Source organism: Musa acuminata, chromosome BXJ3-9, assembly GCF_036884655.1.
Source record: "Musa acuminata AAA Group cultivar baxijiao chromosome BXJ3-9, Cavendish_Baxijiao_AAA, whole genome shotgun sequence".
NCBI classification, from domain to species: domain Eukaryota; kingdom Viridiplantae; phylum Streptophyta; class Magnoliopsida; order Zingiberales; family Musaceae; genus Musa; species Musa acuminata.
The window spans coordinates 2310722-2335393 of NC_088357.1; the positions used below are offsets into that span (position 1 = coordinate 2310722).

Consider the following 24672-nt stretch of genomic DNA (forward strand, 5'->3'; position numbering starts at 1 on the left):
AATCATCTAATTGGTTGAATTATTGTTTTAGATATTTAATTTTTATTATTAATCTGACACCCGCGATGGAAGACCCTTGAACAGCTTTTCATTTCGTCGCCATTCAAGTGGTGTGCGTCAGATGATTCCAGAATGGAGCTTTCCCGTTTTATTGGGTTTTCTTGACACTCGAACGACCGATCTTGGATACCTCACGTGCAAAGCACGTACTTCAGTCCCCGAGCGCCTGCTGTCCTTAGAGCAACCATCACTTACCCTTCTTTGCCTTCCCCGGGGCAACATTTTCGTATTTTGAGAATGCTGATCGGGACGGAACGGAACGGCATGCGTCTCTCTTCCCGTTCCGTTTAATCCCCAAAACGATGTTTATATCCTGAATGCTTGATTCAGTTTAGTTTCCCGAAGGATCTCTCTCCGGTTCTCCCTTTTCTCCGTCCTCCCCCCACGATCCTGTCCTTTGGTTAGAGCCGGTGATCACCTACCTCTTCTTCTTGATTTCAACTAATTTCCGAGATGTTTGATGCTTAGGGCTGCGCGTTTCGGTCGCTCATCTCTTCTCTCTAAGTAAGAGAAAAGATCCCTGCCGTAGGGTTTAGCGGTTTAGGGTTTTTGCTCTCGGCCATGGTTATACAACAACTTGGTCTTGTTGTGGTTTTGCTTTTTTATCGCTCGTGGTAGTGCCTTCTTTTCTTTGATCCTCTATTTCACTTTTCTTGCCTCCGATCGTTCTACTTTTCGGGCGTATTAGTGGTTTTGCGGATAATATGCAACTGGAATATGCTGCTGTAGTGGATCTTTTGCTGTCTGTGTGTGTTTGGATAGACGTGTTGGGCTTCTAGAATCCAGTTGTTACGTCCCGATGGGTTTATAGTGAGCCCATTGCACCTTCTCTTGAGTGTTTTTGCTTCTCCATGCTAATTTATACTGCCATTGAGCAAATATGTTTGTTGGATTGCATTTGAGACAATGAAACATGTTCTCATGAATGTGTTTTGACATGTTTAGTTATTGTTTAGGTGTCCTCTTTTGTAATGCGATGATATTTTCTAGATGTTTATGCTTCCATAGTGAGAACTAAGTTAAATCTGGTTTGCTTGATCACGCTTTTATGAAGTGTAAGGTGTTGAACAGATGCTGTAATTTTATATATGTCGTTTTTAATTAACACATATCACCATGTTATATGACTATTAAAGACCGTTTTCCATCATATATTTCTTCCTCTGTTTTCCGCCAATACATTGTTATGCTGAGAGAGTGAATCCTATTCGTTAGAGATGTTATTGAATTAGTCTTGTTTGATCAGTTATATATGATATCTTGGTAAAACAATAATTCCACATTATATTTTGGATCTCTCGTTTGTTTATTGTCCTTTGTTTATTGTCCTTTGCAAAGGAATAGTCTGGTCTAGGTAGGTTGATGCTAGTAGAAAATGTCAAAAATCTTCCTTCTACCACAACGGACACCTATATGTTCTTTTTAATCTGTCCTTTTCATTTATTTTAAACCCTTCTTATTGGGATTTACAATTCTCACTAACTTAGGTTGACCAAGGACTTGCATATGCAAGAATCAAAAGCTAGTACATCTGAAGTAGCAACCCAGATCTATTCATTTTGGATGACTGTAGAATCAACCGTAGATCTATTCATATAACATTAAAACTTATATTTGATCCAAATGACTTTATGTTTTTCTATTATTTTCTGTTATCTTTATTTATATTGTTAGTTTGGTGAGTAATGAGCAGCAATGCTGTTTAATTTTTTTAAGATGCATATCTTCTGTAAAACTTTTGGCATCAAATTTTTTCAGTTAGTGTAATAGATTGAATTAGTTATAAGTCAATTGTAAGTTATGCTGATTGTCCAATGAAGTTCTGATGAATGATACGTCTCAAAATTTGTCCAATTGTCATTTGGGCCAAAGAAAAAAACATAGACTGGTAAGAGGTTGCTACTTGCTTGTTATGGCCAAAGTGTAAAGAGTTTGATGAAAATGGCCTCTTCAATTGTTGGTATAAGGTTGTATAAATTGATTCAATATCCCATATTTGTTGAAGCCTTGTTCACTGGGATGTTTCGTGTCAAAAGTAGGTGGTCTATTAGTGAATAGATATGATACCTCAACATGGTTCCAGGTTGATTATGAAATAAGGTTTTAGATGGTATTTGGGTTATTCACATCCAAAGAATGAATTCTGAGTGCTCTTTTTTTGGGCTTGACCTATGTCGTTCTAGGTCTTTAGTTGTGACAAATATGATATTAGCACAATGACTAGTCCTGGTGGTTGGGTTACATGGTAACTATTATTTGTCATAGTGAACCATGATCTGGTGGAGATTTACATCATCGAAGGTGGCAGCAACATACTAGTCCAGAATGCCTCTAGGATCCCACATCACCTAGAGGGTGAATCTGATGATCTATGTTGACACTTGTGTGACTTTTGTGTTCTTGATGATTACATGATCATGTGGTGCACTGCCTCCTCTTCTTTCTTCCTCTTTCCCTTTTTCCCTTCTTTTCTTCCACTGCCTCCTTTTCTTCCTTTCTCTTCCTCCTTCCCGTTTCTCCTCCTCTTCCTCCACTGCCTTCTTTTCTTTCTTCCTCTTCCTCCTCCTCCTCCTCCTCCTCCTCTTCCTCTTCCTCTTTGGTACATACCAAGTGTATACCTGGTACGAACTGGTCTGTCCAGGAACCGGTACAGCAGTGGAAATGTCTCGGGGATTGTTGCTTATTTTAGATATTGACCTATGTCATCTAGTTGTATCATTGCTGGTAGTATATATGTTACTGTCTGTTATTTTTTATGAGCTTTCATAGTCTCTCTAACGTTTTATCTGAACATTCTCACAATTTAACATCTTAAACTGATTCCTAGTCATTGATACCCCGCAAACTGCTAGACTTTGCAATGAGAATTACATATGCCGTATTGTAGCCAGACTTGCTACAGGGCACCTAATTTGTGGTAGATTACTCCCAAGGTCATGGTAAATGACTTCTTATCATGGGTTGGATTTGCAAGGAGATTCATCATATTTTGCAACTAAGGATTGGCTTGTGCAGCTGCTCATAGGTGATTTTACTGTAGGTGAATGTTGATGATTGAGAAGGGAAGGGAAGTGGAACTATCTGTGTAGTTATGTAGTGATGGGTCATTTTGTTCTTGAGTGAATTGGTGGTTATCAAGGTTCATTTGACAGTTCTGTGAATTTGGATGATGGTATTGAGATGTAAGCTTTGAGTTGTTGCCTTTATATTGCATCACTATCAAACTAGTTTATCCTGACATCAGGTATTTTGCTTCTCAAGTCTATGTTGTCTCCATATCATATTCTTTAGATTATGTGTCTACTTTGGATCTTGTGTTTCTCTGTCTCCACTCAAATTTTTGCACTTTATCATTTTGCTATTGCTCGCTGGCCAATGAATCTTTCTTCAGGATTACATGTCATTTCTTTTATCCTTAATATATTATTTATTAATGCTTACCATTGTTCAAGTGTATAATTTATTCTTGACACTCTCTTTTTGAATTGCCCTTTTTTCATTTTTCAGTTCCTTCAGCAGATGGATCAGAGTTCAGAAGAATCTGATATCAGTGACTCTGACGTTCCAGAGTATGAGGAGAAAATTTACCTTCGGCTTAAAGCAGGACAGTTTATAGTGAGAAACACAGACAAAACATGCAGATGTCCCTTTTGTTCTGGGAAAAAGAAGCAGGACTACAACTACAAGGATTTGCTTCAGCATGCAACTGGCATCGGTGCATCCAACAGGAAGGGAAAAGTGAAGGCAACACATCGTGCCTTGGCAAAATATTTGAACAATGACATCACTGACACTACATGTTCATCAGAGCAGCTGGTAGTTTTCCAGCCTAAGCCTTCTAAAAGCACATCAGAAGATCAGTTTGTTTGGCCCTGGATGGGTGTTGTAGTTAATGTTCCAACTGAATTTAAGAATGGACAATATGTAGGTGAGAGTGGAAACAGACTGAAGGAGCAGCTTTCCAGATTTCACCCATTAAAAGTTCATCCGTTATGGAACCATAGAGGACACACAGGAATTGCTATCATGGATTTCACCAAAGATTGGACTGGTTTTAAAGATGCAATGGCTTTTGAAAATAATTTTGAAGCGGAGCATTATGGAAAGAGGAACTGGTTAGAAAAAAAACAACGAGGTTCTGATATTTATGGTTGGGTGGCAAGAGCAGATGATTACAATTCTGCTGGTCCTGTTGGCGATTATTTACGAAAAAATGGTGATCTGAAATCTGTTGCTGATCTTGCAACAGAAGAATCCCGCAAAACAGATCGGCTTGTGGCAAATTTAGCAAGCCAGATTGAAGTGAAAAACAAGCATTTACAGGAGTTAGAGTGTAAATACAATGAAACTACAATATCGCTAGATAAAATGATGGAAGAGAGAGATTCCTTGCTCCAAGCTTATAATGAAGGTTCGTATGGTCCTTTGCTCTTTTGCAAATTTCGGGCACCATAATTATGCCAATTCTCAATTGTCAAGTGTATTCTACATGGCTAAAGGCTTTCTGATCCTGTTCGGGATGGTTGATTTAACTACAAACAGAAATATCAATCCTTTATAGCATGGACACATCGTCATAAAATATTAAAGGATAAATAAACATTGTGGCACACAACTTTGGCTTGATGCTATGTTATAGTACAGCTTAGTTATTTCTTTTACTGCTAGTGTATCTCATGATTGTACCTCTATTGTCAATTTGTAAGATATGGTAAAATACCAAAAGAACTTGTAGCTTGGTTTATAGTGATCTAATGTCGTTGGTCAAAGATGAGTCAGCTGAACTAGGTTCTTTACCACTCGGAGAATGATGTGGCCCAGATGTATCTTTCTTATGTGAGTGAGGCAACTAAATGATTATTCTTTTCTGCTATCTGAGTATATTGATATATGAAGCTAGAATTTACCACTTGGAGAATGATGTTGCCCAAATTTTTTTAAATCAGCATGTGTGCACATAATTAGCTGCTTATTTGGATCAGTCACTTAGCTTGTTCATGTCCTTTTTCTTGTCACTGGATCATGATCTATGATTTATTGTATAACACACCTTGTTGCATCAGAAATTCGAAAAATGCAGCACCTTGCTCGTGATCATTCACGTAAGATACTTACTGAGAACGAAAAGCTAAGGTCGGAGTTGGATTCCAAGCGACAAGAGCTTGAAATGAGGCGCAATCAACTTGATAAGCTGGTTGCTCAAAATGATGTTGATAAAAGGAAGCTTGACGATGAGAGACAAAAGGTAAGAATTTTTCACATCTAATATTTTTATAATATATAGTATTCATGTTCTTAAACTGTTTGATTGGCAAGCTCCTTTGACTTTGTTGAACTTGAAATGTAATATTGGATTGACATGCCAATCTATTCTAGTACATGGAGTATTTTGCAGTAAGTTGCCACAGCTAGGTAGCATTATTGAGATTTACATAGATAGCTGGACCGCTTGTGTTGGTTTCATGTTAGATTGGCGGTTTCCATCCATTTGTTGGTCAGAAATGAATTACAGAAAAAAGAGTAGTCCGGTGTTCGAGGCTTTTGGGGAGGATCGATGTCGGCAAACTTATCCTTGTAAGCAGAGACGCTGGTTATGTCTTAGCTGCTGAAGAGTTGTGTGTGCGACTTGATTGGTGGATCAAACATGTAGGATGTGTTCATTGGGATTATTAAGAGCATGTATCTCGATGATATGTTTACATTACATAACCTGGTATTATTTAATTTATTTTTTCAATATATTATGGGATAACTCAGGCATTATGAATCCACCACTAATAAGACTGTCTTGGGATCTTTGGTATTTTGATTGAGCACATGCAAAACATTAGCTATTTTGACGATCAATCCAAAAATTTTCCTTTACACGGCTTTAGATTCTAATTAATTTTAACCTATGCAGATCTGGAAGTTGCAGTAATGAGTCAGGCCATCATATGCCACGCAAAGCAAATTATAACATTTGTTCATCCACTTCTAAAAAATTTGCTTGGCAGATATTTGTCTGAATAAAAAAATAGCACACGTTTAACTGAGACTGGGAGAAACATCATGATATCACTGTTGTGACAACTCTTATATGTACTTTTTAGTGAATTGTTATTTTGGTGCAGAATGCCATGAAGAATAATTCACTTCAGTTGGCAACTATGGAACAGAAGAAAGCTGATGAAAATGTGTTGAAGCTTCTTGAAGATCACAAGGTGTTTTGCTCTCAGTTAGATTGCTTTAGCAGGAATTCTCTATCAAAACTTGTTTCACAGTAGGAATAGTGTTTTTACATGTCTGGAACTGATTTCAACAGAGGGAAAAGGAGGCTGCTCTCAAGAAAATACTTAAACTGGAAAAACAGCTGGATCAAAAGCAGAAGCTAGAACTGGAAATACAACAGTTGAAAGGGCAGTTGCAGATTATGAAGCATATGGAAGGAGACGAAGATGCAACGGTGAAGAAAAAAATTGATGAGATGAGCGAGCAGCTTAAAGAAAAAATTGAAGAAATGGACGATTTGGAGGCTTTGAATCAGACTTTGGTTGTTAAAGAACGAAAGAGCAATGACGAGCTACAAGAAGCTCGTAAAGCGCTAATACAAGTATGACTTCCACAACCATGTTAGCTTCAGAATATTGTTTTCCAAATTGGACCTCTGTATAGTAGTATATATCTCCTTTTTTTGTCTTCATCTACATGGATTATCTGGGTTGTGGGATATAATCACAAATCTGTTGACATATACAGGGTCTGGGAGATTTGCTGGGTAGTCGATCTTTAATTGCCATCAAGAGGATGGGTGAACTTGATGATGGACCGTTTCTTCCTGCATGCAAGCAGAGGTTCTCAAAAGATGAAGCAGAAATCAAAGCTGCAGAGTATTGCTCTCACTGGCAACATGAACTGAAGAAACCTGAATGGCATCCCTTCAAAATTGTTGACACAGATGGAAAGCCTCAGGTTTGGATAACTAATTATTTTTTCTTTGACTGCCCAAACCATAATTTAATATTTTCTGCTGAAGACATGGATACCACAGGAACTGATATATAATATTTTTATTTTTTTAACTTTTCCCACTTTGTTTTCTTGTTTGTTTTTTTAACCTTTCTTGCAGCTGTGGTAACCTGGGAAACTTGGTGGGTTCATAACTAGATTGGAATTTAGGGGGCTTAATCTCTTTTATGTCTCCGTTCTTGTCATCCTGCTGCATGTGCATTTAGTTTCCGTTCTTGTTTATTCTTTTATTCTTTATCTCTCGAGAGATTAATGTTCTCTATCTTTAGCTTTCACTTTCTTTGAGCGTATCTAACATTGATATTCTGTTGCAGGAATTTATAAAGGAGGATGATGAAAAATTACGAGCTTTAAAGGAGGAATTGGGTGATGCAGTCTACAAAGCTGTAACTACAGCCCTACTCGAGATGAACGAGTACAATCCAAGTGGTAGATATCCCATCCCAGAACTCTGGAACTCAAAAGCAGAACGGAAAGCAACACTTACAGAAGTGATAAATTACATCTTGAAGCAATGGAAGACCTATAAGCGGAAACGATGAGAAGTACATTTATTTAAGTTCCACTACTTGGACGAAGATAAATGTTGGCAAATTGTGCTAACTAGACTCTTGTGGCATTTGATATGGATTCGGATAGTACGATTATTGGCTTGTAGAGAAGTATGGACCATTTCCTCTTCAATCACTTTTTCAAATTGCTCTAGAGTCTGCTTTATGCCTGCCATATGATGAAATGTCTTCACAACTTCATGGCTGGGTTTGAACATTTTGCACGGGGCATGGGTGTCCCCTGTAGTCTTGCTTATCCTTGTCCTCAGTTATATCGAACTTGGAATCGGAATTTTATGATGGTGGCTCGAATCGTTATTAAACCAAGGAAGTGATAAACTTGTCATGTGTAGGGGTTTGGAACTGATTTAGAATCATCAATTTTGATTTCGGTTTTGAAATTTTGATTTGGGTTTCGATTCCAGAGTTTAAGAACAGGAACGGAACCTGATTCTGATTCAATTTAAAATCATTGATCTGATTTCGGTTCTTGACCGATTTGATTCTGAGTTGAATCCAACCCGTGGTCAATGCAGCTGACTGGGATCTGACTTCAAAGAGGAGGAGAAGCATATACTTCAGAAATCTTCTAATCAGTATCTTCTTGGTTAAGTTTGTTTGGAGTTGGCAGTTGGAGGTCATTGTGACCCTAAAAGAAGAATAATAAATTGAAAACTTAGGTGAAGTATGTTCGGACATCTCTCTCCGCCTTTGAAACTACCAACCCCCTCATATCACCAATATCTTGATTTCGATACCACATCTACCTGCTTGTAAATAAATATTATATGTATAAACAATTTTCATGAAGATAATCAAGAAATTATATATATATATATATATATATATATATATATATATATATATATATGTATATTTATGTCACCAATATAACTTCAAGGTGAAGTCCGGAGAGACGATATGTATGTACGTATGTAAGTTGACTTTGCCTATACTCTGAAGCTAACATGGACCAGCATCCCTTCGACGTGGTGTCGTCCACCAAACAGTACAGCAAACGAGGCCGATGCTGCGTCTCTTGTTCACCTATATATACTTCTCTTGGCTTCTCATGGATTCCCACCAATTAAGCATCCTTTTCCTCTCTGTCATCTCTCCCACTTCACCGTAGGAACAACGATGGCCTCTTCGTCATCTGACCTCCTCGTGAAGGCCTTCCTTCTCTCATGCATCGCGTTGCTTGCTCTCTCGGACGCCGCAGTCGCCCCACCAACCGGCATAACCAGGCATTACAAGTTCGATGTGTGTTCTCAGCTCGCTTTCCTCCATTGCAGTGCAACTGTAAGGAAGATTATTCTTATCCCGATACCATGTAACATGCAGATCCAAATGGCAAATGCAACACGACTGTGCCACACCAAGTCCATTGTGACCGTCAATGGTCAATTCCCGGGGCCAAAGATAGTAGCGAGAGAAGGCGATCGAGTTGTCGTTAAGGTGGTTAACCATGTCGAGCACAATGTCACCTTGCATTGGTACGGATTTCCTTTCCTGTGCTGAACCGAAGCCCACAAGCTTTAATCTATTAGCCTCTAATTGACCCATCGTTGCACGATAATATTCGAGAAAACAGGCATGGCATTCGGCAATTGCGAAGTGGTTGGGCCGATGGACCGGCTTATGTGACCCAATGCCCGATTCAAACCGGCCACAGCTACGTGTACAACTTCACCATCGTGGGCCAAAGAGGCACCTTCTTCTGGCACGCCCACATCTCGTGGCTGAGAGCCACCCTCTACGGCCCCATCGTCGTCCTCCCCCGGCTGGGGGTTCCCTACCCCTTCGCCAAACCCTACAAAGAAGTCCCCGTCATCCTGGGTAACCTCGAGCTCTTCCATCACCAGCCTCGGCTTTATGCTTGGACGCCATAGATTGACTCCATTAGTCTTTTTGATGCAGGGGAGTGGTGGAAGGCTGATACGGAGGCCGTCATCAGCCAGGCACTTGAGACTGGTGGAGGACCGAATGTGTCAGACGCCTACACCATCAATGGCCTCCCTGGTCCTTTCTACAATTGCTCCGCTAAAGGTATCAAAGCTCTGCAATCAAGTGATTGATATATATATATATCGGAGAGAGAGAGAGAGAGTAGCATCCCACGCCTAAGACTGGATGGAACGCTGCCGCATGCATGCATGCAGATACGTTCAAGCTGAAGGTGAAGCCGGGGAAGACGTACTTGCTCCGCCTCATCAACGCTGCACTCAACGACGAGCTCTTCTTCGGCATCGCCAACCACACGCTCACCGTCGTCGATGTCGACGCTGTCTACGTGAAGCCCTTCGAAAGTGATGCCCTCCTCATCTCACCAGGCCAAACCACCGACGTCCTCCTCCGCGCCAAGCCTGATTACCCTTATGCCATGTTCTTCATGAGCGCCAGCCCATACGTCACCGGATCTGGCACATTCGACAACTCGACCGTCGCCGGCGTCCTCGAGTACCGTAATCCCAATAGTTCGTCCCGGGCCAGCTTCAATAGTAAGCTCCCACTGTATAAACCCACCCTTCCGTCCCTGAACGACACCTCCTTCTTCACCAACTTCACCGACAAGTTACGGAGTCTGGCGACGGCTCGGTTCCCGGCAAATGTACCGCAGACCGTCGACCGGCGCGTCTTCTTCACCGTGGGCCTCGGTTCGAGCCCCTGCCCGGAGAACCAGATGTGCCAGGGGCCAAACGGCACCAAGTTCGCGGCGACCGTCAACAACGTCTCCTTCGCTCTGCCGACCACCGCCCTCCTGCAGGCGCACTTCCTGGGGCAGTCGAGGGGCGTCTACACGCCGGACTTCCCCGTCACCCCGCTGATGCCGTTCAACTACACAGGGACTCCGCCCAACAACACGTTGGTGGGCAACGGGACGAAGCTAATGGTGCTCCCCTTCAACACCAGCGTGGAGCTTGTGATGCAGGACACCAGCATTCTAGGAGCAGAGAGCCACCCGCTGCACCTCCATGGCTTCAACTTCTTCGTCGTGGGGCATGGATTCGGCAATTACGATCCGGCGAAGGACCCGACCAAGTTCAACCTGGTGGACCCCGTGGAGCGGAACACCGTAGGGGTGCCGGCCGGCGGCTGGGTGGCCATCCGTTTCCTGGCCGACAACCCGGGTGTGTGGTTCATGCACTGCCACTTGGAGGTGCACACGAGCTGGGGTTTGAAGATGGCCTGGTTGGTGTTGGATGGAAGCCTTCCTCACCAAAAGTTGCCACCTCCGCCGTCGGATCTTCCCAAATGCTAGACTTCAAGGGCTTTGGATTCGGCTCGTCCATGGGAGGCTTCTCCCCAAGCCCTTTTCGTGTCTGTTCTCGTGAGTTTCTTTTGCTTGGTATTGGGTTTTTTTTGGCTCCTAATTGTGGAGAAGGTGATTTATTTTTTCTTTTTTGTAAAAGGACGTGGCAATAAAGACGTATCCATGTCATCACTAATTTTTCTCCATAATAAAATTTTGATATTTGCTTAATATGCGCATTTTAATTTAGTGTTGATAGGTTCATGGTATTTTATTTATAGGTTCATTTTAATCTAATGTTGATACGTTCATGTCAACTCTATCACATTAATAAAAAAATAATTTTAATATTTATAACTTCTCAATCATCAATCATATTTAATCTCTCGATTATTAATACTTTATATAACCAATTTCATTCGTCCATCATGAGCATCCTTCGATATCACAATCCTAGCCATATGATATGATGTTGAATCAATATTGTCTATCTTTTATTTAAATAAATTTAATTAATTTAAAGTTTTTTTGAGTTACCACATGATAATATACTAAATAATTCTCGTCTAGATTTCTCTTTTACTTAAGAAAAAAAATATCAAAAGGATTTGAAAAAAAAATTATGATTATAATTGAAAATTATAAATCACGATAAAAAATTTTGTGAAGATTAATCCCTACAAGGATGGAAGCATATCAATAAGTAATATTATTGATATTACTTATTTGTTTTCTAATAGTACCATTTCATTATCCACCTATGGAGGTACGAGACTTTCATCCGGAGAGTATTCTCTTGAGCTAGAGTGAGTTCAGTAGTTATCCATTTATTTTTCTATTATCTTTCTGTTATTATATTCTATTCCTCTCCTTTATGTTTCTCTATTATCAAAAAAACAAAAAAAATCTATCATCCTACATCATATTTGATATCATAGTTCTTAGTTTAGTTAAAATGTTCTATCATCGATCCATATCTCAATTATATGAACTTGGAGGTGAGGTTTTATGATGTAGAATTAATTTTATCTATCTTTTATTCAAATAAATTTGATTAGTTTAAAGGTTATTTTGTATATCATAAATTGTCACGTGATAATTTTGCTAACATACTAATAATTTTGATATAGTTTCCTACTTTACTTGAGGAAGAGGAAAATAAGAATTTTTTTAAAAAAATTAAATTATAATTATGATTGAAGATTCATAATTATTAATCAAGATTGATCTTATTAGAATATAAGCATATTAATCAAGAATATTATCGGAAAGATCAAATCATATATTTGATTGGATTCAATTATATTTTTTTTATTTTTTATTTTTTCCTTGTACTTTAGTCTATAAAAGGGGTAAGAATATTGTAATGCAAATAAATCAGAAATGGATCGATGAAATGAGTTCTTTTCCAATTCTATCATCCACGTGTCACATGAAGGTACAAGATTTCGATGGTATGAATTCATCATGGAATGCTTCTTTTTTTTTCAATAGTATGATTTCATCGTCTACGTGCGACATGTGAAGGTGCGAGGTTTCATTTCGGGAGTATTCTCATAATGCTAAGCGAGTCTAAATACTTATCAATTTGTTTTCCTATTATCTTTTAGTTATTATGTTTTATTTTTTATATATTCTTCTATTATAAAAAAAAACATTCTATCACTCTCGTCCGACATCACTATATTCTCTCCGACCATTTTCGATGATTAGGAGAAGAAAAAAGCGACTAAGAGGAGATTGCAAAAGCTAAAGAAAAAGAACAAGATCAGAAAGAAAAAAAAAAAAAAAAAGTCAGATGGAATAGGTTGAAAAAGTGTTGGAATTAATTGGTACATTTAAAGTATTTATATACTTTTGTAGAAGGGTATCTTAGAAATAATATAAGTTTTCTCTCTGGTGAAAAAAAGAAAACAAACGGAAACAAAACCCCCATTGAATCCATCCTCAAGAAGCCAAGATTTGTTCCTTGTTGAGGATTGTCATATCCTTACGTGCTTGTTCTTTTGCTCCGGAAACCATTTCTTCTTCTCTTATGCCCCATCTTATGTTTCGTGTTTGCCAAATAACAAGAAAAGAAAACAAAAAAAAAGAGAAAAAACAAACCTCCTGTTGAATTAATATATCGATCGAGAAAGTTATGATGGTTTCTGCAAGACGGTAGCGTCCAATCCGCCCCGCGCGGCCCATGCATGAGGGAGACGGATGGCGAACGAAATATGGGTACGATCACACTAGCACTAAAGCACCGGTTCACATCAGAACTCCGAAGTTAAGCGTGCTTGGGAAGCATTAGGATGGATAACCCCCTGGGAAGTTATCGTGTTGCACTCCCTTTTGTGTCTCTGAATGCCAAAACACTTTCAATCTGAATGTCAAACTCCGAAGTTAAGCGTGCTTGGGAAGCATTAGGATGGATAACCCCCTGGGAAGTCATCGTGTTGCACTCCCTTTTGTGTCTCTGAATGCCAAAACACCTTCAATCTGAATGCCAAACTCCGAAGTTAAGCGTGCTTGGGAAGCATTAGGATGGATAACCCCTGGGAAGTCATCGTGTTGCACTCCCTTTTGTGTCTCTGAATGCCAAAACACCTTCAATCTGAATGCCAAAACACCTTCAATTCATGGATCAGATCCATTTCATCATCTTCCCTCAAAAGAGAAGAGGTCGACAAAGATCATAACCACAGAATCCAAAACAGTAGATATGCGGACAGATGGTTATGTAATCGAAGGATGCATTAGCAAACAGGTCGTGCCTCATCCAAACCCTGTATTACTAGCAAGGCAAAGTGAAATCAACACCAAAAGAAGAACTGCTGATCCAATGTGGATCGATCCACCATAAAGGGGGAGGTGCATCTCGACCTCACGTACATTAACTTAGTAAAAAAGTTACACCCAACCCTTTTTTTTTTATTCTATGAATGTGGATGCAGATTTGTACATTTATTTTGGATCCGGAAAGATGAACAAGCATCTATAGAAGTAGCATCTGAATACACTACAGAAAACCATACGCTTATGTAGGAACGACCTCGTCATCAAGTGTCTCGAGGCTGCTCTTGTTGTCCTCTTCCTCCTGAAAACCTTGTTTAAATCTGTCATAATTCGTTGGCTCACTCGATTTGAATGGCCGCTCTCCCAGGACCCGCACCAAGTCTTCCTGGTGCAGGACTTCCTTTTCAAGCAGCAGCTTGGCAACCTGTGCCACATGATCTTTGTGCTCCTTTATCAATTCAACCGTCTTCTCGTAGGCCTTGGAAATCCATTCCCTCACCTCGTTGTCGATGATGGCTCCAGTCTTGCTACTATAAGGCTTGGTCATCTCGAAGCCATCTTCTCGCTGGGGGAAAGAGAGGAGCCCAACCTTGTCGCTGAAACCATATACTGCAACCTGGGCATAAGTCATTTTCGTCACTTTCTCCAGGTCGTTCTGCGCACCAGTGGAGATCTTCCCCAGCAAAACCTGAAACAACCAATACAATCATTCTCCGCTAGCTTTTATTAATCATTTGTGAAGAGGCTACCTCTAAAATCACAAAAGAGAATTTGCCACGGACTCCATCCAAAGATTATATGAATTACTTCAAGTGTAATAGAAAATAGATCTAGAATTTAACATCGACGAAACTCATTAATAGAAAAAAATTCCAAGAAGCATATCCGTCAACAAGAGGGACACTTTGCACCTCTTCAGATGCACGGCCTCCGAGAGTCATACATGTCATGTCCAAGAGCTGCTCTTTAGTCATTAGGAGGTTCTCATTAGGTACATATTGAGCAAAGCCCAGAGCTGCAGTACCACGAGGAACAATTGTTACTTTGAGGAGGGGCTCTGCATGCTCCAAAAACCATCCGGCAACAGCATGACCTGCTTCATGGTAAGCAACAGTTCGGCGTTCCAACTTGCTAATTACCTAGAGTACAGACAAGCACAGATAAGTTTTCATGTGTGAAGACATTCTTAGACCACACAATATTAACATGTTCGGTAATCAACTCTACCACCTCAACCTGCTAAAAAGAATATTGATACTCACTTAAGGAAAACAACACCATGGCTCAATAGCCGCATGACTAAATATTTATGGCATCAAATAGCTAATGAAATCCAAAACGCATAGACAGTTTTTGTAAATTTACGAATTGCTGCACGATAACCATACAAAATGTCATCACTTATTCTTTAAGTAACATAAGTTTAACTCTTGATTCTTATATTTGTAACAAGGTAAAAAAGAAGGCAATCTACAGAATAAGGTTTAACATATCTGAAGAGAACAAGAGTCAATACAAACAAGAAACATTTTCTTAAGAAAAACAATAAGGTAGAAGAAAAAATTACCTTATTTTTCTTCTCTAATCCACCAATGATCCTATCAATAGCAGCCTCAAAATGCTGCATTGTAACCTGTGTTTCTTCACTTCTTGCAGCAACCAAAGCAGCCTCATTACAAACATTGGCAATGTCAGCTCCAGCAAATCCGGGAGTAAGAGCAGCTAATCTTTGGGAATAAAATGAGGGATCATTATCTAGCTTAATCTTTTTAAGATAAATGCGAAAAATCTGCTCGCGGCCTTTAATATCAGGTTTATCTATTGTAATTTGACGATCAAATCGGCCAGGTCTTAATAAAGCCTTATCCAAGATATCAGGTCTGTTGGTACCAGCAAGTACAACCACTCCAGAGGTGGTTCCAAACCCATCCATCTCTACAAGCAACTGATTCAGCGTGCTTTCTCGTTCATCATTTGAACCTGAGAAACCTCCACGACCTCTTGCTCGACCAATAGCATCAATTTCATCAATGAAAATTATACTAGGGGCACACTGTCTTGCTTCTTGAAACAAGTTTCTTACCCTGGATGGTCCAACACCAACAAACATTTCCATGAAATCTGAACCAGAAATTGACAGAAACGGTACATCAGATTCGCCTGCAGTTGCTTTTGCAAGAAGCGTCTTTCCTGTACCAGGAGGACCTACAAGAAGGGCACCTTTTGGTATTTTAGCTCCCAATTCCTCATACTTCTTAGGATTTTTCAGGAAATGCACAAACTCCATTATTTCTTGTTTGGCTTCATCACAGCCAGCAACATCTTTGAAATACACCTGGTTTACACAATGGGAGAAATTAGGACAGTTACACCATTACATATGAGAAAAGAATATAGGTCTTGCAAGCAGTTCTTTCTATTGAGAGATGAGCAACAAGTACACACAAATGTAATTGTTGGTTACTCAATATCATTGACAAATACAACAAGAAAAAATAATTCTGTGCTTTTCACTTGATCAATAGAAAGCTAAAAGTACAACTAGAACTACCAACAAATCTTCACCTGGTATTCTTACCTTATTTTTTGAATTCTTATCCATCTTGGTCACATGAGCTTTTCCAATGTTAAATATACCTCGATTTCCCCTTCCTGCACCACCCCCTATGCTAAATCCACCCTGTAATCTTTTCCCCATGAAGTACAGAAGACCCAAAAGGAAGGCCGTTGGGGCAAATTTCAGAAGCTCCTGATACCAAATTACTTCAGAGACATAAGTTACAGGAACATAGTCATGTGGATCTCGGCCCAATGCTTCCTGTGCTTCCTCCAACTTCTCTTCAAATGAATCCACACTTCCAATATTGAAATAGTATCTGTACCTGCCAGGATCACGTCTGCTGGGAACATCTGTTTTTGGACTATGAATTTCATTGTCCTGTTTCTGATTGTTTGCTTGAGGAGCACTCCTGACATACACTTTGGCAACTGATCGATTGGATACAACAATATGATCAACCAAACCTGGTTCCAAGAGCTTGTTTCTGAACTCTTGAAAACTAATCTGCAAGAAAGAAGAATCTGCATCAGGGGGAAATATTTACCATAATAGAACTCAACATAGTCTTAACATATAAGTACTACATTATATATTTGTAATCTAATTTTTACCAAATAGTCATTTATCAGCGTTCCAAGATGGCAAAGCAGAAACCAATAATCATATTAAATATAAAAGAGCTGATGTGATCGATAAAAAATGGTATTTACTAGAATGAGAAAAGGTAATAGCTCACATGTTTGTGGAATTTTTGATGCACTGAGACTCAACAGGACAGCAGGAACTATCACAAAAATTATGAGGTGCTAGTGGACTTCAGACACGAGAAAGGTAACCGACAATTAAGTGTCTATCCACAGTGGCTATCAAATATCACTCAATTTTTGCAGCAAATATCAAGAACTTCTTGCATCAACCAGCCTAAAAGGCCCTGAACTCCCTCTTATGAACCATAACTTGACAAACAATGATGCTAACTGCAGGAAAAGCTCTTGCTCAATTAAAAAGAGAAACTGCTAAAAATCATCAGTACATAGATAATATACAAGAGAAAATTTAGCAAAGTTGAGAGCAACTCGAAAAGAGCAACTAAAGATGCTTGCAATCAGCTTTATTGATAAACTAAGATGAATAAAAGCAGAAACTTATACAGATAAAAATCAGAAAAAAAATAGGAATGTAAAAACCAAGAACATCTTTGGATGTAGTACATTTTAAGGCACTTCATTATTGCAAAAATAAAAGAATCCAAAAGATGAAAAGTGTCAGTCATTGGCTCTTTATTAAATTTACTATGCACACACATGCCATGTCATTTTCCATTACTCATCCACAAATGGAATGGACAAGTGCTTCGAAGATTACCAATCCAAGATGGTGCATTCCCTCAATGGCTTGTGTTTGTACCATGTACTAGGTACCAATACTTCAGTCCTCAAAAAATAATGTGAATAAACTCATGGAGATCATTAATTAACACTGTCCCAGAAACAAATACTGTTACGTCATCTGATATGCTAGATAAACAAGATTATATAACTTCACCTTTACCGATTATAATAATACAGATGCCAAGCAAGGAAAATGAAAATAAGCATAAGTTGATCAATATTTGTAGCCTCACAAGTTAAAGCAACCTATGAGCACAAAAAAAAAACTTTTCTGTTCTACAGTATAATATGATGCATACTAAGCAGAATTGTTCATAGTGGTAAGTGACCAATCCAACTATTTGTTGACTTGTACATGCTAAAGGTAAAATGATGCAGACTTCCCTTGGGAATTAGTGTATTAACAATTACAAAAAAAAAATCTTTTTAATTTTATGTCAAGCATGCAGCATGAAGTTGGATCCTGGGGTAAAGTATTTCTAACAGTACTGCAGGAGGTTACTATGATGAGATCTACAAGAAATATAGGAATAAGATGCCAGCATAATTAGATTTTCCAAGCAATCACCTTTCTGAAAAAGAATCAAAGACTGAGACACTTACTTCCTAAGATTCAGATAGAGATAATGATGTTTATGTATCAGTATATAGAGAAGAGGCCCAGACACAAAAATGTATAATTACCTCCTAATCATTTTATGGAAAGGGATTCCAGAAAATTAGTGCAACAAAATATTCGGTTTCAACTATTGGAACTTCGTCATAACATAGGAAAGTTGTGTAGAATCAAATAACAGAAAATGACTGAAAACATTTCCAAAACACTTTACAGAGAAAAGAAATTTTTACTGGATAAAAACAAAAGCATTTAGATGGTTAGACTGGAAGTCTAACCTCTTTTTGGTCAGATGTACCAGCAGAAAAAGATGAAAGCAACAGGCCAATAAATATAAGAGGAGCTATGTAATTCTGCAATTGCTTCATAAAATTCTCCTGGAAATTCCCATGATCTTCTGTGCTTGAATCCCCTGGGAATAATTAAAGGAGTAATATATACTGTTAATAATAAGTAAATTGCTTGAAGAAGACCATAAATTCTGAACAGAAATAAAGAATATATAGTGTTAATAATAGATGATCATTAGTTTATACGAAAGTGGATATTTTGAAGACATATACTGTCAGGCAGTTATTTCTCAATCCTACATACTCCTGGAAGCTTCTTGAATATGAATACGATGATACATGTAGGTATCACATCTTATAGAAATAATATATACGTCTGACACATATTGTACAATCATTCAATAACTCCCAGAAGCTTGCTGGTAATATTTCTTGATGAATGTGGATATATTAATAATGGCCCAAGAAGAATGGCAAAATGAAAATTAAGATCTAATGCTATCGGAAATTGGGGAATGGTTAACAGGACAAAAACTTTGTTCTTATTTTCTCTTCCATATACTATTGTTTCTTTTAATTCATCCTAAGAGCATTTATTCTGCTTGGTGTGTTTTGAACCAGAGAGCTTTTATCACTTATGGTAAGTGGCATTGAAAACAAGGTCTGTCAGGTATAAAACAGATATCAATGCCTTTAAGCAACGATACCTAATTTTTCTATCCTTAGTGCATAGCATCCTTTTCATCAGCATTACCATATTAGATAATTCATTGTGTGTGCACATTCACATTCATGGATTACATATTTCGAATTAACAGGCTCCAATACATCAACAACTTGCTCATACCATCAAAGAATTAGGTTCCTGCTAAACATAGAAAACACATCTAAAAAAGAAAACCAGTGGCTACTTCTGGAGAGATTCCTTGACACATAGAACAAAACTTGAAATTGCGCATAGATTAGACATATGGCACATGTCGAAGCATACCAAAAGAAAGTCTTTTTCAGACGGACTATAATCTTCCCTTTGAACTAATTTTATTGAAGATGAGTAAATTTTGCAAGAATCAAACAAACAGGGCATGATAAAGTACACCAATGATGATCATTTTTTGGCAAATTGTAGTCATGGATTTGAACTAATTTTCATGTCAAAGGATTACTTGCACAGCCAATGAATTGACTCCAACTCTGACGCTCCAAAAATTACAATTCTTTCTAAAATTAGTGATAGCTGAATCTGGAATTACAAACTATAATTTGAACGTTGCATACCTTTGGAATCTGATTTGTTTCTGGAGTCTTTGGGGATTTCCTTCTTATCCCTTGGATAGTAATTCTCGTAATCTAAAAATAACAAAATATATATATATATATTTTAAAATAAAGAGCTGACAGACTAAAAAAGAAAGAAGAAGCACAAAGAAATCAAATGTCATCCAAAGGTCAATACTTTTCTTTTTGGGGGAGCCACTAGAGAAGAATCGCCTGAAATTAGGATTCGCAAGCAGGAACCTCCAATGCGAGAGATGGCTCCCCATGCCGATCGCCTTATTGGCCCCCACCGAAGTCAAGTAACCCCTAAGAAGCCCTATACCGGCGGTGATATCGCGTCCAATGCAAGGTTTTTGCAGGAGCACGTCGCTAGAAATCACAGGCCGCGCGCCATAGCCACCCGACAGAGCACCCTTAACGACCGAACCCCAATAGTAACATGCACAAAATGATAGGTCTCACAGTAGAAAGTGGCAAGAAGGGGGGAGGAGGACCGCCGTACCTTGGGTGATCGGGAACGCGCCGATCGTAAGAGGGAGCGCCCGAGGCCGGAGAAGTTCATATTTCCGGGAAGTCGCGCATGAAATGGGAAGAAACCTTCGGGAGAGATGGGGCAGCGAGCAGGGATTGGATTGAGGAGGCAACGAGGAGATGCGAGGGGAGTTTTTGGGGTAGTATCGATGAAAAGGGGAAGCGGCCGCGAGGCGTACCCCGAATTTTATTTGCAGCGACAATGACTACGACTGCGACAACAAATGAGGCGAGACGTGATTTGGACTTCGGCTCAAATGGACGGATAGAATAGAGACACGAAAATTAGATGATCGAATTTAGTCACGATCGGAGGGTGTGGGTGATGCTTTGACACTCGACTTAACTCACGGGACTGCGAGATGTGGTGCACGTTTAGATTCGCACTGCCCTTCCTCACCACATCTGCTTGATGTGAGTCTGGCTTATGTCGGGACACAACTTCCATCTCTTACGTCAGATGTGGGTCGGGTCATGGCCTGTAAGTCTCACACATCGACCCGGCCCATTTATCGCGGGGTTCCTCAAACCCTCGCAGGTCTGAAGGGTCTTGTCATCGCCGTGGGAGGGGAAAGAGGGAAGACGGCGACGATGAGCGGTGCCGGGGCTCCGGACTTCTTCTACAGAGAGGCTCAGCGCCTCGGCTATGTCGCTCGATCAGCATTCAAGGTTTCTCCTCCTCGTACCCCTCCTGGTTGAGATTTTTTGGTTCGAATCAAAACCTATGTCTTTGTATACGCTCCTTTTGTCTTCTCAGCTTCTACAGATGCAGAAGCAGCATAAACTGATAACTCCGGGGGCTTCGGTTCTGGATCTTGGATGCGCTCCCGGTGCTTGGCTTCAGGTACCGCCCCCTGGGATTCCTTCTATTCGTCTGGGAAGCTACCTCCTTTATTTTCTCCTCCTAAAGTATATCATTACACTTCGGAATATGTTTGTAATATAGTCCTGTTATGAGGTTTTTGTCACGATAAATGTTCTAAAGAAGGGATATTTTAGTGTTGCTAGGTGGCATGCCAGAGCTTGGGTGCCCTGGAAAAGGGTGGGGCGGTCGTGGGTATTGATCTGAAGGTTGCTTACATGAATCTGCTTCGGTTTTCTGTGGACATCTATGAAAATGCTGATGAAAAAATGGATTAGATTGATGGCATGGTTTAATGGATCTTTGTAGACATCCTTTTTTATTTATTGCGTTTTGTTTTTTATTGCTGGGCAGAAAATGAAGGCTCCCTCTTCTCATTGTGATTCTCGGGTCAGAACAGTTTGTGCGGATGTAATGAGCCTGTTGAAGGAGCAAGTGAGAGCAATGTCTCCTCAGGTATCATTTGTTTCTTAGTTTTGGGCTTGCATGATGATTTCCATTTTCTAGTATCTTTCAAGTGCCAAAATAATGCAGATTTTGTTATGAAATTACATTCTCTAGTTGCTCAGAATTTTTAATTTCGGCTTGCTTTTGAAAACTTGTATGCGGTTGATGCCTCATATCAGTGGGACCATTCCATCAACATAGTCTTAGTCATAATAAGAGCAACCAGATAGATGAAGGAAAATTAGCTATGTATACAGTAGCTCATGTAGTGGATGAATGAGAGGATTTTGGATATAAAACAACTCCATTTTGTAGGTTAGTGTGGTGTCAGTACTTCTCAGTTGCTCAGTGATTTGCAAAACTAGTGTTTCTTATCCAATTTGAGTGGGAACACTTGAATTAGCTACTTAGGAATATTTAGACATATACAGCAGCACTGTTCCAAAAGAGGACGCGAAATGCCATTTTATTTTCAGCACATATGCATTGGTTATGGACAAGAACAGCTTGACATTGCGATATGGGTGAAACTCCTAGACCAGTATAGCAGCTTCTGTAGAGCTGGATGTGGTGTTTGTTCTCTTTTAATCTCAATCCATATGGAATGGACGTGTTTCTTTTATATATGTGAACCAGTTTAAGTCACTCGAAGTTTAGAAGTCTTGTTGATATCTGATTTGACCAATGATTATTACATTTTAATTATATCCTATTGTTGATGTTGATATTGCTATGAACCAAGACCTCTGTGGATCATGCTACTATGATATATTATTACATCATTTGGCATCTTAGTGTGTTTTAGGTTTGTTTTTTGCACACAAATGCTTCAACTCCCCTGACATTTGAATACCTTGAGAGAAACCATGGACTGTTTTCTTGTCATCATTCATTTTTGTCTTAAATGCCCTTAGCGAGGTTTCTGAAAACTACAATCAACATGAGCTTCCCAATATTCTTCTTATTGCAGTTACTGTGATCTCCTCTTGTATTCAGTCAATCTCTCCCTGTTTTGTTCTTTGTATAACATTGAGGCCTGAGGCCCTGGTTAATAACCTGTGATTACAGTCTTGAAAATAACTTATGTAAGTCGGACCATAGGGGTAATGGTTATCTCCTGTGCCTTTCACTTTTTAGATGTCATATCATGTTTTTGAAATCCATCAGCACCTCTTTATGTCTTTTCAAATAACAAAAGAAAGTCCATCTGTGGCTGTAGATATCATATCACAATTTAATCATGAGTCTGCTGGCGCCTTTTTTGTATCTCAAATAATAAGAATTTCCATCTGTGTAGTAGTTTCTTTGGAACCGAAGATGAGTCATTGGTGGTTACATATATGCTTTTCAGGAAAGGGGATTTTCGGTGATATTATCAGATATGTGTCCAACAGTTTCTGGGATCACAGCAAAAGATACTGCTCTATCCTGTCAGCTTGGCATGCGCGCGCTCTCATTGGCTGTTGGTAAGGTACCTTTACCTTGCTCAGCTGGTGATTCCAATACAGAGTTACACCTCAACAGCACAGGTCTCGATGCAAACGAAGATGGTGTTCTTCGACGAGGGGGCAACCTTGTGATTAAACTTCTCGAGAGTGAAGAAAATGCAGGTACATACACTCCCTAGTATGCAATGCATACAAGCCTTGTTGATTGCATATTAATTTTCGGATCACCTTTAGGCATTTAGTTTTGGATTGATGGTTGCAGGATTCATGAAATTTTGCAAACTGCGTTTCACAAAAGTGTCATGGTTAAGGCCCAAGGCGACCAGATCTTGCTCAAGAGAGATATACTTGATATGTCAAGGTCTTCGATAGCTTGGACTACACATGACTGAGAAAACTGTATTATTTTATCATGACAACCGAACACAATGGTGGGATGCAACTTCTTGACATCTGGTTTTACATTGTTGTAAAGTTGGAAGTGAAATGGTGTGAGTTGGAATCCTCCACATGAACATGAAGTTTTGATGGGAAATTTGTGTGAGATTTAGGCAGCAAAGTATTTATGACTAAATAATTCCGAATTAGAAGAATTTTTTATAGAAAACCTTGATGTTTATGATTGTCAACCATTCTGTAGTGTTTTCATAGGATGCTAATGGCAAAAGTTCCTTGTGATCCAAACCTTTCTGATAATTTTGTGTTTTGTATATCAGCTTCATAATTATGCAGGAGATATGGTTGGTGAAATAACAGATTCATTAACTTAATAGTCTTGAACTATTAGTATAAAGTGGATTGCTGGTGTTTCCGTGTTCTTCAAGTTGAAAGTGTTGGTGTAAGAAAAGCATGTCATCAATTTTAAGATGACAGGAGGAACAAGACGATGATTGGACACATCATCTACAGCTTTGTTCTTGCCAGCTTTCTTGCACCTTATTTAGGGGTTAGGATTGACCGCTGATCTTCAATATATTACTACTATCTTTACCCTCCGTGGAAATGGTGAGCTAGTCGAATCTGGCTTAACCTCGACGCAACAACTTATTCATACTATTGATGCATGTTTGTGATGCTAAACCTGTTGGAGTTACCACATGAATCACAAACATTTTTAGCTCAATCCATGGTAGAATCTTCTTTTAGGTTTTTTTGATGCTAAAACTGTCGAGGAGTTAAAAGGAGGAGGAAGAGAAGTACAATGAGGCCCGGTTTGGTGAACCGTCATGCAGATGATCAAAATGAAGCATGGATGCCCTTCATAATGTCATCGATTCATCTTCAAACAAGGGCAACTTCACCTACTGCACTTAATTTGAAATTTTGTGAAAATATATGTGGAAGAATTAGGTTTATAGGGATGTTCATAATGTTTTCAACTGTGTGTGTGTATATATATATGCATGGCAGTCTATCTCTTCTTTTTATTGCCTCAACTAACGAAAGATGGAAATAGTTGAGATTTCAACGCAAGATTTCCATGTTCAATGATAGGGATTTGAATTCCAGAGAATAGTGCGTGCTGAGTAATCTCTTGGTCACAAAGCAAACAAGCTAATGCCCCAATCACATATTCCATTTATCAGAGAGGGACAG

The 24672-nt window shown here is 39.2% G+C and overlaps 4 protein-coding genes across 10 annotated transcripts; 3 read left to right on the forward strand and 1 right to left on the reverse strand.

Annotated features, from left to right (window-relative positions):
• The first annotated feature begins 275 nt into the window (after nucleotides 1–275).
• Nucleotides 276–7773, forward strand: LOC103996844 (factor of DNA methylation 5). 4 transcript variants are annotated; one of them, XM_009417867.3, is made up of 7 exons: nucleotides 276–470; nucleotides 3568–4471; nucleotides 5124–5305; nucleotides 6174–6263; nucleotides 6365–6652; nucleotides 6799–7011; nucleotides 7383–7773. In XM_009417867.3, exons 2-7 carry the CDS (start codon nucleotides 3580–3582, stop codon nucleotides 7608–7610), a joined length of 1893 nt encoding a protein of 630 aa, XP_009416142.1. In that variant the 5' UTR covers nucleotides 276–470; nucleotides 3568–3579; the 3' UTR covers nucleotides 7611–7773. The 4 variants fall into 4 exon arrangements, with proteins under 4 accessions (XP_009416142.1, XP_009416143.1, XP_065022219.1 ...); XM_009417868.3 differs by having other exon boundaries at nucleotides 425–564; XM_065166147.1 differs by lacking the exon at nucleotides 276–470 and adding an exon at nucleotides 565–674.
• Nucleotides 7774–8722: 949 nt separating this feature from the next.
• On the forward strand, nucleotides 8723–10995 carry LOC103996846 (laccase-4-like). Its single transcript, XM_009417872.3, has 5 exons — nucleotides 8723–8882; nucleotides 8964–9115; nucleotides 9214–9458; nucleotides 9540–9668; nucleotides 9782–10995. Exons 1-5 carry the CDS (start codon nucleotides 8760–8762, stop codon nucleotides 10879–10881), a joined length of 1749 nt encoding a protein of 582 aa, XP_009416147.2. The 5' UTR covers nucleotides 8723–8759; the 3' UTR covers nucleotides 10882–10995.
• Nucleotides 10996–13712: 2717 nt separating this feature from the next.
• On the reverse strand, nucleotides 13713–20480 carry LOC135649790 (ATP-dependent zinc metalloprotease FTSH 8, mitochondrial). Of its 3 annotated transcripts, XM_065168593.1 has the most exons (8): nucleotides 20291–20480; nucleotides 19967–20201; nucleotides 19789–19860; nucleotides 18499–18632; nucleotides 16232–16717; nucleotides 15221–15988; nucleotides 14565–14792; nucleotides 13713–14341 (listed from the first exon to the last, which is right to left on the reverse strand). In XM_065168593.1, exons 1-8 carry the CDS (start codon nucleotides 20348–20350, stop codon nucleotides 13895–13897), a joined length of 2430 nt encoding a protein of 809 aa, XP_065024665.1. In that variant the 5' UTR covers nucleotides 20351–20480; the 3' UTR covers nucleotides 13713–13894. The 3 variants fall into 3 exon arrangements, with proteins under 3 accessions (XP_065024665.1, XP_065024666.1, XP_065024667.1); XM_065168594.1 differs by lacking the exon at nucleotides 19967–20201 and having other exon boundaries at nucleotides 20291–20351; XM_065168595.1 differs by lacking the exons at nucleotides 19789–19860; nucleotides 19967–20201 and having other exon boundaries at nucleotides 20291–20424.
• Nucleotides 20481–20831: 351 nt separating this feature from the next.
• On the forward strand, nucleotides 20832–23705 carry LOC103996848 (uncharacterized). 2 transcript variants are annotated; one of them, XM_009417875.3, is made up of 6 exons: nucleotides 20832–20988; nucleotides 21077–21163; nucleotides 21328–21390; nucleotides 21536–21637; nucleotides 22980–23238; nucleotides 23339–23705. In XM_009417875.3, the coding sequence occupies exons 1-6, from the start codon at nucleotides 20911–20913 to the stop codon at nucleotides 23446–23448; spliced, it is 699 nt and encodes a 232-aa protein (XP_009416150.2). In that variant the 5' UTR covers nucleotides 20832–20910; the 3' UTR covers nucleotides 23449–23705. The 2 variants fall into 2 exon arrangements, with proteins under 2 accessions (XP_009416150.2, XP_009416151.2); XM_009417876.3 differs by having other exon boundaries at nucleotides 23319–23455.
• Nucleotides 23706–24672: the final 967 nt, after the last annotated feature.

Bases quoted from the DNA above. Each gene is read 5' to 3' on its own strand.
- LOC103996848 (XM_009417875.3), top strand. From the start codon at position 20,911: ATGAGCGGTGCCGGGGCTCCGGACTTCTTCTACAGAGAGGCTCAGCGC. The intron at 20,989-21,076 runs GTTTCTCCTCCT...TTGTCTTCTCAG, and splicing joins TCGCTCGATCAGCATTCAAG to CTTCTACAGATGCAGAAGCA. The intron at 23,239-23,338 runs GTACATACACTC...TGATGGTTGCAG, and splicing joins CGAGAGTGAAGAAAATGCAG to GATTCATGAAATTTTGCAAA.
- LOC103996846 (XM_009417872.3), top strand. From the start codon at position 8,760: ATGGCCTCTTCGTCATCTGACCTCCTCGTGAAGGCCTTCCTTCTCTCA. The intron at 8,883-8,963 runs GTGTGTTCTCAG...TGTAACATGCAG, and splicing joins CCAGGCATTACAAGTTCGAT to ATCCAAATGGCAAATGCAAC. The intron at 9,669-9,781 runs GTATCAAAGCTC...GCATGCATGCAG, and splicing joins CTACAATTGCTCCGCTAAAG to ATACGTTCAAGCTGAAGGTG.
- LOC103996844 (XM_009417867.3), top strand. From the start codon at position 3,580: ATGGATCAGAGTTCAGAAGAATCTGATATCAGTGACTCTGACGTTCCA. The intron at 5,306-6,173 runs GTAAGAATTTTT...ATTTTGGTGCAG, and splicing joins TTGACGATGAGAGACAAAAG to AATGCCATGAAGAATAATTC. The intron at 6,264-6,364 runs GTGTTTTGCTCT...TGATTTCAACAG, and splicing joins AGCTTCTTGAAGATCACAAG to AGGGAAAAGGAGGCTGCTCT.
- LOC135649790 (XM_065168593.1), bottom strand. From the start codon at position 20,350: ATGAACTTCTCCGGCCTCGGGCGCTCCCTCTTACGATCGGCGCGTTCC. The intron at 20,202-20,290 runs GTACGGCGGTCC...TCGGTCGTTAAG, and splicing joins CGCGTTCCCGATCACCCAAG to GGTGCTCTGTCGGGTGGCTA. The intron at 16,718-18,498 runs GTTAGACTTCCA...TCTTTCTTGCAG, and splicing joins GTACATCTGACCAAAAAGAG to ATTAGTTTTCAAGAGTTCAG.